At 35.9% G+C, this 14,898-nt stretch overlaps 1 protein-coding gene across 24 annotated transcripts in view; it reads left to right on the plus strand.

The window, feature by feature from the left end:
• Positions 1-311: 311 nt before the first annotated feature.
• The window catches only part of R3HDM1 (R3H domain containing 1), a 58,010-nt gene continuing 43,423 nt past the window's right edge, over positions 312-14,898 (plus strand). For 19 of the 24 annotated variants that reach the window (XM_009677378.2, XM_009677384.2, XM_009677380.2 and 16 more), the window contains exons 1-5: positions 312-450; positions 1,449-1,659; positions 8,191-8,232; positions 8,665-8,754; positions 13,253-13,367. In XM_009677378.2, coding sequence (XP_009675673.1) covers positions 1,489-1,659; positions 8,191-8,232; positions 8,665-8,754; positions 13,253-13,367 — 418 coding nt within the window. In that variant the 5' untranslated portion in view covers positions 312-450; positions 1,449-1,488. Of the gene's footprint in view, positions 451-1,448; positions 1,660-8,190; positions 8,233-8,664; positions 8,755-13,252; positions 13,368-14,898 lie in introns of those variants that run through there. The other 5 variants (XM_009677386.2, XM_009677395.2, XM_009677400.2 and 2 more) reach the window with 3 other exon arrangements.

Genomic DNA, 14,898 nt, shown 5'->3' on the forward strand with positions numbered 1-14,898 from the left:
GTTAACTTTGTAATGAAGAAAATGTTGCAGAAAGTCTGAAAAATATTACTACCGCTGCTAGTTAAAGCAGAGAGAATGAAAGAACAAAAAGCAGTGAATAAGTATTACAAATGCTGTAAGTGCTGATTTAGTCTGTGCTTCTTTTTCCTTTAAAAGTCTATTCAAGCCTTCTCCCCTTCCCCTCTGAGAAAACTGTCATGCATTTCCTTTTTTTTTCCTTTTTATTTTTTATTTTTTTTAGGTATTTGAAAGGGATGTTATTGACTATTCAAGACAATATAGTTCTGTCCAGGACTCTACACCAGGGATAAGGACATGGGACTCCTCCTGCCAGATTCCAGATGGTTCATTACAACTGACATCTTGGTTAACAACTGTGAAAAGAAACTTTGGATTATTTTATTTTATTTTTGTGGGAGACCACAATCCCCAAACTGTAGAACAGATCAGGTAAAGTTATTTGATCTTTTTTTATTGATGAAGGAGTTAACTAAAACTTGAATGCTTTATCATCTTTATTTTTTCTAAGAATTTGGAAGTTCTTGTTTTCACATCTTGCACTGCAGCTAAGTAATGATAATAAATTATATTATTAATAAATAGTAAATAATTACATAATAAATTATATATTTATTTATATATTAAAATTTAATTATATAATATAATAATTATATTATATTTTATCATATATAATTCATTATAAGATGCTTACAAAATTTATTTTATTATGTTATAATAATTTAATATAATTATATGTTTATATATTTATTATCTATAATAAATTATATATTTATTTACTTATTAGGGAAACTCTAGATGGGTCTGTTGCAGCTTTACTTTTTTGTTTGTTTTATGTTACCAAAATTGCCAAAGCTGTCTGTTTGTCTTCATTGCTTTACTAGAGTGCTTAGTTTTACTGGGATTGGTTTCATTACATTCAATATGTAAGGTGGTCCCTGCATTCATTAACTTGTCAAGTTGTTACCTGGGAATTAGGAGACTTAAAAGATTTGATTGAATTCATAAATGTTTGCACATTTAGTGCATTGTGATCCATCTATTTACTCTCAAGCCTTTTAGAATAAACTTACATGTAATTCCGTCTACCTTTTAAAATGAGAAAACCTTCCCCAGATTTTGCTGGAACCTAGTTTGATTGGCATATCTGAATGTCCAGTGTTTTTTAATACAGAAGGAAAGATCTGCAAGCGTTACCAATAGTGTAGCTTTTAGTTCTCTTGTATAGCCCTCAAACCCCTTGATAAACATGGTTAAAGAGAGAATGACCACCCACTGTGATACAAGACAGCAAAAAGTACTGTAAGAGGAACAGGAATCTCTGTGGCAGCAAAATCGCGTTTATTATGGGTAGTTGTGTATGTATGAATACTTTTGAATGAATTTAAAACTATTCAGTTATACCTTTTTTTTTCTTTGTCCTCCTAAAGGCTCCATATTTCTTGTAGAATTTTAAAATAATTTTTTCTAATGAGGATGTCTGATATTGTTACGGTAAAAGTTGAAACTGATGCAATGAAAGGTCCAGAAGCTGAATTTAAAGATACAGACCCAGTTGAAAACCTTATGAAATCAGAAAGTCAGGAGCAAATTCAAGCAGATAAGGATGAAAATTGTCCTGACAGCAAAAACGATATGCCGGTAAGAAGCTTTTCTCTTATTTTTCACTAATATATCTTGTTAAATTAATCTGTGTCTTGTGCTTCTCCTCTTTCTCGTGACCTTCTTACATGTTTCTTTGATACAGGCCTAGAAAACTTGACCAGTGTTTGGGAAGCAAGTAGGGTGATTATTGCTTCCTCTTCTACCCTACTTTACTGTTTTTATTCATATATAAATGTGAGAGTCAGATGGTTTTCTTTTTAAGTTATTTGAGATAGATGAGCAGTTTCCACAGGAACAAGGCTATTTGCCCTTATTTGTGTTTTTTTTGGGTGTGTGTGCTGAGTAGCAGAATAAGGAAAAAAAACTCGGTATCTCAAGTTTTCTTTGTTGTTGCTGAATCATGACTGAGTTTCAGAGAGTTGACTGTGTTAAGAATTACACTGTGTAGTAACAGTATGATTTGGTTAAAACACTGGAGTGTTGAGTGTTGCTTGTATGAACAAAGTGCTACAGCACAGCTCAGCACTTCTGCCTTGAGTAAGGGTGACCAATATAGGGCTCTTGGGCTCTGTACGCTTACAGGTGATTTGGTATAGCTTTTATGGCAGGACTATATCACATAAGGCTTAAGTAATCAGATATAGGTTATCCAAATCCCCAGGTGCCAGAGGAGTCAAGTCTCAGCAGAGCTCTTGAGGCTGCTAGGTCTGGGTCCTGCCCCAGCTACCAGTAGGAGGTTCAGCCTTCACCCCCCTGCTTGATGGTGGAGTGAGCCAGTGAGCTATCAGTGTGTCTTGGTTGTGAGCTAGTACTCCTATAGCTTCCATTTTCCTCAGTTCTCTGCTATTTAACAATTTTGGTACGTGGTTTATCAGGTCAGAAAGCTTAGGCTGGCCTCATACACGGGACAGTTTGAAGAGTAGGTGCCTAGGCCTTTGTAAGGTGGAAGGGAAAAAAAGTATCACAAAGCAATTGTGGCATCAACTCTTAAGTGAAAGAGGGGAAAAAAGGATAATGTATCAAAACATCTTGTGTTAAAGGAGAATGCACCCGTATGGATGGGTTAAGTGCTTCTAGCAGCATGTTTAATATCTCAGAGACTTAGCTACAAAGCTGGTGTTTGTGCTCAGGAGTTCTAAAGCATAGGTGGTTTTTTTTTTTTTTTTAAGGCTATTTCATGTGGGACGGACTGGCTACATCCTAGCTGAGGCTGTCTGCTTGGTAATTAAAGACAGGCGTCTCAGTGGCTTAGCTAAGTTGAGTTAAAGCAAGCAACTGAATTTTCCTGGTGCAACCTAGAAAAAGAGTTACCTAAAAGAAGGCGCAGTAGCTTGTGTTTGTCAAGAAATTAGCTTTTTATATAAACTTTTGTGTGTGTGTGGGTTAATAATGATTTTTTGATTAAAAATCCTGATCCAGTATTGGGTATAACAGTATTCTCTTGTGAGCTGTAAAAACAGGACAGTAGCTTGCTGGATTCTTGTCACTGAGAACTGAGTGAAAAGCTCTTTTAAGAGTAGTTTTGTTCATTACTGAGAATGCAGTATTCTGCTGAGTGAAGAAAGCTTTATTTTCTAGGATAAAATGCTTCCCAATCAATCTTGTAGAACACTAAAAACAATAGTTTTACACTTTAATATCTACTGGCCTTATTAAGGCTGACATCAGTGTAAAAAAATAATTTTATGAAAAAAAATCCTTAAAATTGAAATACTTTTCCTGTAATTCATGAGAAATAACTACCACTGATATCACAGAAGTCAGTTTAAAAAAAAAAAAAAAGGATTGATTCCACAATTCATTAACTTGAAAAAATCTCATCTGCTTTCTCTTTTTTCACTGAAGGTGGAAAAGAAAAGAACTGTAGTGTAGAAACTTTTGAAACTCAAGCAGTAGATTTTTGCCTTCCTAAAAATAGTTTTGTGTGCTCAGGCCTAGTCCAGAGAAATGAAAGAGCAGTACTTCTGCTGTTGTCAGTGGTTGTGGGGCTTTGGTTTGTTTGCCCGGGGGGTGGGGGGGTGTTAATTGGTTTTGTTCTTGTACAGGTGTAACAGCTGGTGGCTGAAATAATTATCTGCTGTATGCACTACAAGTTGTACAACTGTGTAATAAGTTTTTCTGATTCACATAGCTTTACTGTCTTTTTCATGCAAAGTTGATATAAAGGTAGTGTCCTGAAGCCCCCGTCATAACCAGAGCATTGCTGTTATGTGAGTAGTACAATTAAAAACTAACTTTATAGTCTGAAGACCTTGATTTCCCAAGTGATAGGAGGACAGTAATTTGCTAACAAAAGCTCATTTCAGACAGCGGGGGAGTTGGTGTTATGTGGAGTTTTATTTTTTTTTCTAGCTAGTGGCTGACATAACTGCTCTATAGGTTTCATACCTATAGACAAACCACATTGGCAATTCTGAATACAGTTATCACTTGTCTTGCAAGTTGCAACTTAACTTTACAGCCTAGTAAGAAACTGGCTATGATCATTCCTCTATCTAAACCTGTTATTGATTGACTCAGGTATGTCAGGATGTTCTCAGTTTCAGAACCTGGTCATGATATTTTGGAGTATTTCTTGAAACCTAAATTCCAGATTATTTTGATGTTGTACATTAGTAGCCTGTTTGCTGTTTTATATGTTTTTGGAGGTATTATGTAAATGAGAAAAATGACTCATTATAGCAGATGGATAGCAATCTTTGTCTCTAAGTAGCGTGAGTGTAATATAACTGATACAGAGAAGATCATTAAGGAAATTTTTTGAATTATCATGTCTTGAAGTGACCATCAAATAGTATTTAAATGGGATTGGAAATGAGAGGCACTAACATGAAAAATACTTTTACAGATGTGTATGCCCCTCACTCTGGTAGGTTTTGTCATCAAAATGGGTTTGATTCATCAGTCGCTATGGCCTGATCTGTGCGCTTCAAGATCACCCTCCTGTTAAGCTCATCCAGATCATATGATGGCATACTAATTTTGAATTAGCCAGAGCCCCAAGTCTAAGGTTGTTTGACTTTATCACCTGAAGACAGGATAGGCAATGCCTCATCTACTGTAAGGCCTACTGTTACGGTGTTAGCATGTCAAGAAAAATTAAAAATAAATCAACAGCCTGGATTTAAATTGCGTGATTGTGCTTTTTATTCAATATTAAGAATACTAAAGATGGATTTACTCAGTCTGATCATTGCTTGCATAAATACAGATATTTGCAGTGAGGATGTTTTTAGTTCAAAACTATTTTAAGAATTCTATATTGGATCAAAAATACTGGTAACCCATTTCAGAGTAGTAAGATAATTAATTTATATTTCATTTTTCTTAATGCTATAATAAACATAATATTTATTACCTTTCTAGCTGGAAAAAAAAAGTGTGTTTGTAACTGCCGGATGTTTCCCTGGTTCAACATTATTAGCTTTCTGTAGTTTTAAATCTAATTTCACTATTGGCCACCATTTTAACCAACCAACCCAAAAAAAAAAAAAAACCCTTAACAGTTCATGGTATATTTGTTCCAGAAAAGGCAACTTTGTCCTTATGCTATAATCTATGGTTACATTGAGGGAGGAGTACTCAAGTCATCTCTGCTGTAAAACAAACAAACAAAAAAGAACAAAAAAACAAAACAACAACTACTACTACTACTACTAAGCGGATATGAGATGCTTGATGGGATAATAATTGTTAAAGCAGTAAAAAGATAATAAGAAAGAAGGGTGCATATTGGGAAAAGCACTAGCAAGCTGTGGAGAGCAGAAGAGAAAAAAGTGTCACAGGATGACAGAGGCGGTGTCATGCATGAACACAAGACTTGGCATACCTGTAGCATGATATGGGCAAAGCAAATATTGTACTGAGTGGGTGTAATTCTGTTTTGGATTTATGAAGATTAAGCAGATATCCTACTCCTTTGGAGGAATTAAATTAAACTTCTGACTTTTTCCCAGTGACTAGATGTCTCTATGCATTTTTTTCTTCTCCATATTGGCAAACCTTTGTTTGCTTTTTGTATTCCTCAGTTCCTAACAGCAGTTGTCTGCTTCAGTGTTATAAAGCTATGGTGCTTCGGATTCTGCCTGTTAATTGGATTTAAAATTGAGACCTAATTTAGCAGAGGAGTTGAAAAACTAAAAGTCCTTACAACATTATTTGTTCAGGTCTGTCGTATCTATGCTCTGAAACGTCCAAGTAATGTTTCAGAACTATATACAGTACCTTCTCACAAAACCTTTCCCACTGCTGAGTTTGCTCTGGTGTGCGTGACCTGTTTTTGTCAACTTTTTAGCTATACCCAGCTGTACTGGGTTTGGTCCAGTGCTGCTTACCTCTCAGTAAGGTATGCTGGGGCTTATCGCCCAAGTTACAGCTGGTTGCAAGGGATTAAGTTTTCAATTTTGATGTCCTTAAAGTCATCCAGTTGGTAGGAAAACGAGGAACTCGGGCGTGTCAAAGGATTAATATTTATTGTTTTACAGGGCATAAGAAAGTTGAAGTTCCTTGCTAGTTAAAATGATTGGGATGGTATTTATCTTGTGTGTAACTCTGAGATTTGGTCCATTTCAATCATGGGGAGAATCTCCCTCCTACCATGCTCTACCCCTTGACCCTCCCCATGGCCACTGCTGTTGTGTTGGGTCCCTAAAAATTGCCAGGCACTCATGAAACGTTGCACCCTAGTGTTCAAATACCTTAGCTGACTGCCCTGAATACCTTGTAGTGCTTTAACCTTTTCCTCATAGGTTGCAAACACCTATCCATAAGAAACGTGAAATGCAGCGTGATTGGTAGTGTCAATTGGGTTGGCTTTTCAACCTGGAAACAAAAGTATAATTGTGTATGCAAAATGGAAGATGGGATAAAGCATAGATAAAACATTTTGAAGGGCTATAGCCAAGCTAGTGCTGTTATGATTGAAATCTGAAAACTTCATTTATCTTAAACATTCTGGCAAAGAATTCAGGTTAGAAACTAGATGCACTTCAGTTTTAATGTATCAATTAAATTTTGAGGCACATGTTTCACTTTATCTGGCAAAATAAAATACACTTTGATTTTTGACTGCCATAGGTTCAAGAGACTTTACTGAAGAAAGATGAGGAGGAGATATGTGCTATACTACTTTTTTGTCATCATTCATCTAAAAGTAAATGAAATATTGATTATTAACAGTTGCCTTAACGTAGGCACTCCTGCCTGTTGTTTAAATGGTGAACTGAGGACTGCACTGGCAGTCCCCATTGATTTTGTTTAAGTGTAAGCTGCTTAGTTTGAACCCACCTAAGACGATTGGTACTGGAATAATTGACAGAGGCTGGGAAATGGTCCAGTTCTTGAATGTTCAATATCTTGGTATAACAGAAACTTTGCCAAGGGTATGCAAATTGCCAGTTTTCAGTATACAATGTATGCTTCTGGCATAGACGATTGAAGAGAAAAAATGTTTCGCTGATGCCAGCAAAACACAAATGCTCTGTCTTGCTCCAAATATGAGAACAGTTGGAGTGTCTTTGCTGCTCAAAACTTCAGCAAGCTTCCTTTAGAAAACTGATGATCGGTTCTGTTAGTTTTCACTTCTGCTAGTTAAAATCCTGTTCAGTAGTGAAATAGATAGTATTTAAATGAGCTTTCCTTCTGCTGTTCTTCAGCTTAGCTGGAGCAACAACCAAAAAATACATTTGAGACTTGAGGAAAATGAGAGCAATAGCTATTCTTCTGCCTCGACGTGCTAGAACCCTTTGCTTTAGGTTGGACGATTGGCAGCTGCCTGAACAGAGAGGTAGTGGAGCTGGCTGGTATAGCCAGCCAGCAAGCGTATAGTGGGTGAGTAGAGGTGTGTAAAATTTTGATTGAAACGAGGAGGGGGAGGGGAAACAAGGTTAAAGAAAATTAATAAAGTAGTATAGAGGTAGAAATAGGGAAAAGATCATCTTTCCTCGACTTTCTTTTTGCATTTTTGGAAGCAGGAAGGTAAATGCCATAGGGTGATATTTTTGTCAAGTATTTAGGGGGCCAAAAAGTTTTGACCATTAACTAGCCCTTTTTAAAGTCAGTGTTTATAGCTCCAGAGGGAAAAAGAAGTGCCTTTTTTTTTTTTTTTTCCCTGATTATGCTAGGCCATTATTTGCTCTGCTTGTCAAAAGAGTACTTGTTTTCATATGACCATCTTTGCAGGTAGTTTTCAGGAATTGGAAGCAAATCTATAAAACAGTGTCGTGTTGCCAAGGAAATTAGGACATGAGAATTTGAAATATAGGAGCTAGCTAAGAGAGTCAGCTGTTTAGATCTCACTAAGCAAAACTGAACAAGAGTGTTTGCTTCCTGTTTAAATTCCTGTAATATCTGTTGTTGATAAATGAAGAGGAGAGATCAAGGATTTCACCCGGTGAAAATGGGAAAACACGTAATCCTTCAGCCAAAAGCACCTGTTGCTCGTTTCGCAGATATGACAATCATATTGGTAGTAGTTATTACAACTTTCTCTGTTATATAGATTTTGCATTAATCAAGTTGAGCTATGAAGCTTTATATAAACCTTTTTTTATTGTGCCTATCATTCAGTGGCCAGTGCAGTCTTTTGGACAGACAGCAAAAAGGTCGAAGGTACAGTAGACTTGTGTGCTGGCATGCTAAGGAAGTCCTTCAAGCTTGTTGAAGCCTTGTTACTTTGTGAAAAGTGCCTGTAGTTTTATCTTTTATTTTTGGCAATGCAGCTTTGTTTTGTTCTGTTGGATTTTTGTCTTGTTTAGTTGTCTGCTTTTGTGGCTTGCCTTTATATTTTTGGTGGCTTTTTATTGTTCTGGAGAGAAACACTTTTTTCCAGAGAGTTTATTTACTTTTCATTAGCTGTGCTCTATTGTGCTGACAGTGCCTTCAAAAGCTGCAATTGTTTGGGTTTTTTTCTTCATACAGAAAATTCCTTATACTATTTAAAATATTAAAATTCAGTTTTCAGCCTGTTTGTTTTACATATAGTAGTAGCTTAAGGTATTTATTTTAAAGCCAGAGTTTTTAATTATACGTACTTTCCTTTAGTCAAACACAAAGTTAAAGTTAGTTCGGAGCCTTGCTGTATGTGAAGAATATCCACCACCTCCCACAGCTGAAATATCACAGGACCTCCAGGTAAAAATGATGTTACTGAAGTTTCTGAAATGATTTGAAGTAACCGATTGTTGAAAAACTCTTTTTGGGTACTCTTTAACCATGTAGGCACCACTGTTGTTGTTTTTTAATACAACTTTCACAGAGTTAGTAATATTGGGCAAAGAATCTACTACTTTGTTTTTCTGAAATACTATTGGGGTGATATCTGGGGGACAGGAAGAGGGATTTTGTTGGTCGTTTTAACTTTCTAATGTCACGGTGAACCTGAGGTGGTTTCAGACTGCCTAAATGCTGTGATGAGCCAGCATTAAGACAGTTAAAGTAAAGAACAAATTTGTGATTTAAATATGTAGCATAACTTACCAGCTCTTTAAGTTTAGAGAACTTACAACTGTAAGTTCTGGTGTCTTGAAGAGCAGAGAGTAATACATGTTGAAGAGGAGAACTGGAGGTAGGAATTTGTTGTTGCAGTTTTTGATGCTGGAGTCCCTAACCCAGGAGTCATAGGTCTTACGTGACCTCCTAGAACAACTCATACAGGCGGCTTCCTCATCCAGTTTGCTTCCTTTCCCAAGGATTTCTTGGGAATGGCATGGACAAGTTCTTTTGTAAGCAGCAATCTGCTCATGGCTGCACTTCGAAAGAATGTCAAGCATGATATGTTTGCATTAATTATCCTTTTCATGCGTGGGAAGTCCAGTGGCTAGGTGAAGTGAGAGGCTGTCTTGTATGGTCCTCCCTGGCATTAAAATAAACTTTCCCTTACTGAAAAAGTTGATATGACTGCTCTGTAATATCAATGAGAGCGTCCCTGAAAAATGATTTCTAGTTTTGTGTCCACACTAAAAGTGGGTTTTAAGAGTTAAGAAGAATAAAATTCAGGATGAAGTTGCTGGTAACATTTGAATTCTGAAGAACCCTACTTTTTAATGATTAGAAAACATTAGCTTTGATAGGATCAAAGATATCCTTACTCACTACGAACTGGTACTTGTTTTGGAATACCTCTTTAGTCTTGTCTACAACTGTTTATCAGTCACCCCTTCCACACTAGTACAGCAGGTCTTAGCAGTGAAACTCCCAAGCATACAGAGGTGCAGATGTCAGTGCATCACTGCTGGCTATTTCTCCTCGTTTCTAGGAGAAGGCTATAATGAAAAAGGTGTTAGCCAGACGAGTTCTCGGGCAAATCAGTTTATTTTCTGAAATATTCTTCTGTATTTTCTTGAACAATTATTTGCAAAATGGGAACAAATACACTCAATTACTGAGGAATCCGGGTAAGATCTTGCAGATTTTAAGTTTTAATGGTTACAAGCACTGGCAATCTGTTAGATAAAAGTGTTATAGAAGTATGAGCTTATTGATTTATTGCATGAGGAAGACTGTAACTGATTAATTTGATCTGTTATCGTTGTAAACATGCTAAGTATTTTTTTTGGCATTATTTGTCTAAATATTAGGTGCTGAGATGCTCTCGTTTCTCTTTTCTCTCCTTTTTTTTTTTTTTTTTTTTTTTAAGGAAAGACTGGTTTCACATGAATGACATCATTATTATGGATCGCAAGAACATAAATCTTGGAAATATTTAATTTTTTTCTTAAGCAAAATAAAACAGCCCAAAGGAAAAACAAAGACCAGTGTCCATAACGCTGTTAGTTTACACGGACTTGTGTGAATTCCCATTTGTAGATAGTTTTAGAGATCACTGGTAAAAGCCAAGACCAGGATGTAGGTCCTTTGAGTAAAATTTTGTAATGCTTCCTCACACTCGCACTCTGTCTCCTCAAGTGTTTTAAGCTGCAGAGATTTTTCAGGGTTTGATGGTTTTTGTTTGGGGGGTTGTGTATCGGGTTTTGTTGTTGCTGTTCATTTGTTTTTAGTATCAGGATTTGGTGACAATTCCTACTGCTACGATCTGTTGACTAAAATAACTGGCCATTTTACAAGAGTAATCTTTAGAGATATATCCATGTCCAAAGCTAAGTAAGAGACCAATAGTAGGAAGCAAAAAGTGATGATGAGTATTACGATGCTCTGTAGGCTAGGAAACCAAGATTTCTTAGCAGTGAAGACAATGTTTTTAAGGCCTGTATTAAAAGGCAAAGGAGTGAGGATTTTGGGTAGGAAGGTGGTTGTGAAGATTCTGTTAAATCAGTATGCTAGTAGAGACTAGCTACCGCTAGGGAGGAATTAAAAGAATTGGAGGGAATAGGAACTAAAAAATACAACCTACTTGACTAGAAAGCTACAGAAAAATCTAATTAGATGCTACAGGTTTTATACCATGAAATCATAAGAAAAAGCACTTTGTTATACAATCCCATATCACACTTTGAAACGGAATTGGTGGTAGTAGAGGAACTGATGTTTCAGATGGCTATTTTTTTTTCTATTCTGGGGGAAAAATATAAAAATGATCGTTTGTTGTAATCCTCTGACTTAAGTATTGCTGCGTGCTTTTACTTTGGGTGAGCTTAGAGCAGTTAGTAGATCAATTTTCTAGTGAAGAAAAATAGTCACAGTATGCAAACTGTCTTTGTGATTACTCATGATGTTGTATAGAGTATTACTGTAAAACAGAGAATAGCTTGTCATATTGGTGTATCTGAGTCGGAAATAATTTCTAAAGACATAAGCCATGGTATATTTTTGTTTTTCTTTTTCCAAATAACAAACAATTATGTTGCTACTGGGTGAACAGTTGAAGTGTAATGCAGTTACTAGTCACAAGTAGATTGCTCATTTGAATTATATTCAGATGTAAAGTAAGGTGAGAAATACCAAGTTTTACTTTGGAAACTGAGGTTTTTAACCAAGTGAATTGTCATGCTTAGGAAATTAATATTACAGATGAGGTAATTATTAGTGATTGATAACCGTTTCTGTCAGACTTAGGTATAGATAACCTCATAAAAGACTGCTCAGCTTTTATTGCTAATGCTGGTTTGCAGGGTATATATGTATTAAGTTTAAAATATCTAATTAGAAATTTTAATAAGCAGTAATAAAAATGAGAGTTGGTAAAACTAGCACCCAATTTGTGCATTCATTTTAAAATAATCTGAAAATGATTATCTGTCCAAAAATAAATTTTGAAACTGGTTTTTGCTGTAGCCTCATAAGTATAGGATTTCCATTGCCCAGTTCAGACTGGACCAAGGTGGAGAGCAATGTGGTGTGCTAGGGCAGGGAGGAGCCTGACTACGGTCTGTGCAAGGATATGTTTGCACATGAAACATTCCTTGGCCTTTGTGAATCCTGATCACATTTAAATCTGGATGACTTTTATGAGTAAGACCAATTCTGTGGTGTGAGAGCTTAGGAATAGTTTATAGCGGGCAGTTGGATATGTGAACGAGAGGGCTTTAGAACAGCAGAAACACGGAAGAATGGGCTTGAGAGATGAACAAGGACTTGGAACGGGAAAGGATTTGATGCAGGATAGAAGAGGGGTTGTAGGGAAAAATGGATGTAGGGCAGGTTGCATGGGTCTCTGGGTTGGATTGGTAAGAGCTGGATGCTCTCGGGTAGCATGGATGGTAGCATAAACTCAGTTGGTGGCTTCTAGGGGAGCAGAATAGACATTTGAGGGGCTTCAAGGTGGAAGGAATGGGACGAGTCCCCTACAGGATTGCCACTTTCCCACTCCTCTTGGCACTTCTCAGATTACTCTCTACCTCATCTGGTTTTGTTATCTGAAACGTGGGTGTCCTTCACTGACTGACATGGAAGAACAAACTAACCGTTTTCCCATAATTAGGGGACCCACTCTATCATTTTAATTAAAAGGGAAACTCTTTTTTGTTGTGCGTGAGAAACAAGTTCCATTAAAGTTTGTCTAGTTTTATAAAAACATGTATTTTGAGATAATTACACATACAGCTACTTTGTTGAAATATGCAATAAGTGAAGAATCTAAGCCTTGATGACAACATGGTTTGCAAATTTTGTCTTTCTATATAGAACTGTAAATTCTGGGGTTTTGTGAAACTTGGATCGCTGGTCTGTCTTAAATAGATTTAAAACTTTTGTTTTAATATTTTTTTTCTTGGTATCAACCAAATAAAAACTTAAACAAGTTTTTATAGTAGAGAACAATGAAAAATTGGGAAAAAAATCATCATGGATTATGAGCTTTGTGTAAAAAAAAAAAAAAAAAAAAAAAAAAAAAAAAAAATTGGATGATGTGTGTGATTTATCGGGCTAAATAACTGGAATGCGTTCATATGTGCGTCAGGATATTTTAGATTCATTTTAAAATAGCATTCATGGCCTGGTAGCATGTGCAAGTTCTGAAATGCCACATATGTTAGCTGTCTTTATAGTTTTTGATTCACTGATAAATAGATTCGTTTTGTGTTTGCACAAAGTGCGTGCATGATTACAAAGAATATGAAGACAGTTTTTTTCATTGTTAGTTCTTCATTATGCAGACAGAGTACAAAACAGTTCTCATGCAGGTATATATTGTTTAAAATAATTTCCGTTATGACTAATTTTTACTTTTTGACAGGAGAAAATCCAGATCCAGTTATCACAGTCTTTTGAAAAAGAAGAAAAGCCTGCAAAAGATGAAACAGAAAAGGAAAAGTCAAATGATAAACTGCCCAGAAAAATGTTATCAAGAGGTTTGCTATCTGTTATTCTGCTTTTACGTTCTATTTTTACATTTCTATCTAGAATTCCCTATTAATAACCTTGAGTAGCTTTGGCTGTGGGAAACTCATGTGAATTACTATATAAGTAAAAAATGCATCATTTTTCTCAAGATTGAAAGTTCGTTTCTTCAAAAATCTGTTGACTGTATGTGTACACTTTGTGCACGTTAACTGCAAGAGGTTTTCTGCATAGCAATTATTAACGTCTGTGTGTTGTGTTTGTGAATATATGATAGTCTGAGCTTGTAAACAGAAGATCAGTTGTGGATCTGGGCTTTGCTTATGTTAGTACAATCAAAGCAGTGTATACGTAGATGGAGTTTTATACTGCATGGATGGAGGTGGGAATTTATAGGTACAGATGGACTTTTCGGCTATGAAAAGTCAGGTTCCCTTTCCTCTATTAGTGTTTTTATTTTTTAATTCAGAAATAGAGAAAGTGTATTTTATGCACTTATCACTTGTCAAGATTTGAAAAAGCTCAAATCTTATCTTTATTTTCATTGTATCTGTTTGTAAAACGAATTTTTTGCATCTTGAAACAAATACTGAAATGTCACCTATAGGCTATATCGTAATGCTAATCAGGTGGTAGGTTATGTATTGCATGCATATATAAAGAATATCCAGAGAAAAGGCAATTTGCTTCCAGGAGGTCTTGTATAAACTTTAATCATCTTTTAACAAGTGTAGCAAACAGATGGGATGCTTTTGAGCTGGAGAGGGAATCAGTCCCATAACTAGATTTCAGCAAGCACATCTCAGTTTTTTTAGTCTTGTCCAAGTATCCTTTGGAAAACTGATTTTACTAAAGCCGTTAGAGTTTATTATCTTACTCCCAAGACTTCATTGTTACAGGTTTTGTGAAACACAAGTGAGCATGACAGCTACATTTATACTTTTTTTTTCTCCCCCTAATCTTTATTCAGCAGAAATCAATATTCTTATTTCGTTTTTCATTACTTTTGCTAGTGTCTAGGTTGTTTTTGTTTGTTTTTTAAGATTTTTGGAGTAAGGATGACACTAATTTAGTAAAAACAGTGAGTGTTATGTTTTCATTTTAATATTGTTGCAGTATGAATTGAAGATCTGTTCTGTCTGCTGAAAATCTTTGCTTTTTTGCCTAGAGCAAAACTCTCTCCCTGACTCTCTCAAAGTCATTGGTGTTTGATTGGGTCCCTAAAATTGCCAGGCATTCATGAAATGTAGCACCCTAGTGTTCAAATACCTTAGTTGACTACCCTGAATACCCTGTAGTGCTTTGATTAACGTTTTCCTCATAGGTTGCAAACACCTATCCATAAGAAATGTGAAATGCAGCATGATTGGTAGTGTTAGTTGGATTGGCTTTTCAACCTGGAAACAAAGCTAATTCTGAAATTTTAAAGTACCCACTCACCTTTTTAAATTAAAAAGCAACAATAACTTTAGGCAATGGTGAGGAACTGAAAACAGGCTGGAAAAAAGCCTGAAGTAGGTAGCTGTTTTAAATTCACATAAT

Source organism: Struthio camelus, chromosome 6, assembly GCF_040807025.1.
Source record: "Struthio camelus isolate bStrCam1 chromosome 6, bStrCam1.hap1, whole genome shotgun sequence".
Taxonomy (NCBI): domain Eukaryota; kingdom Metazoa; phylum Chordata; class Aves; order Struthioniformes; family Struthionidae; genus Struthio; species Struthio camelus.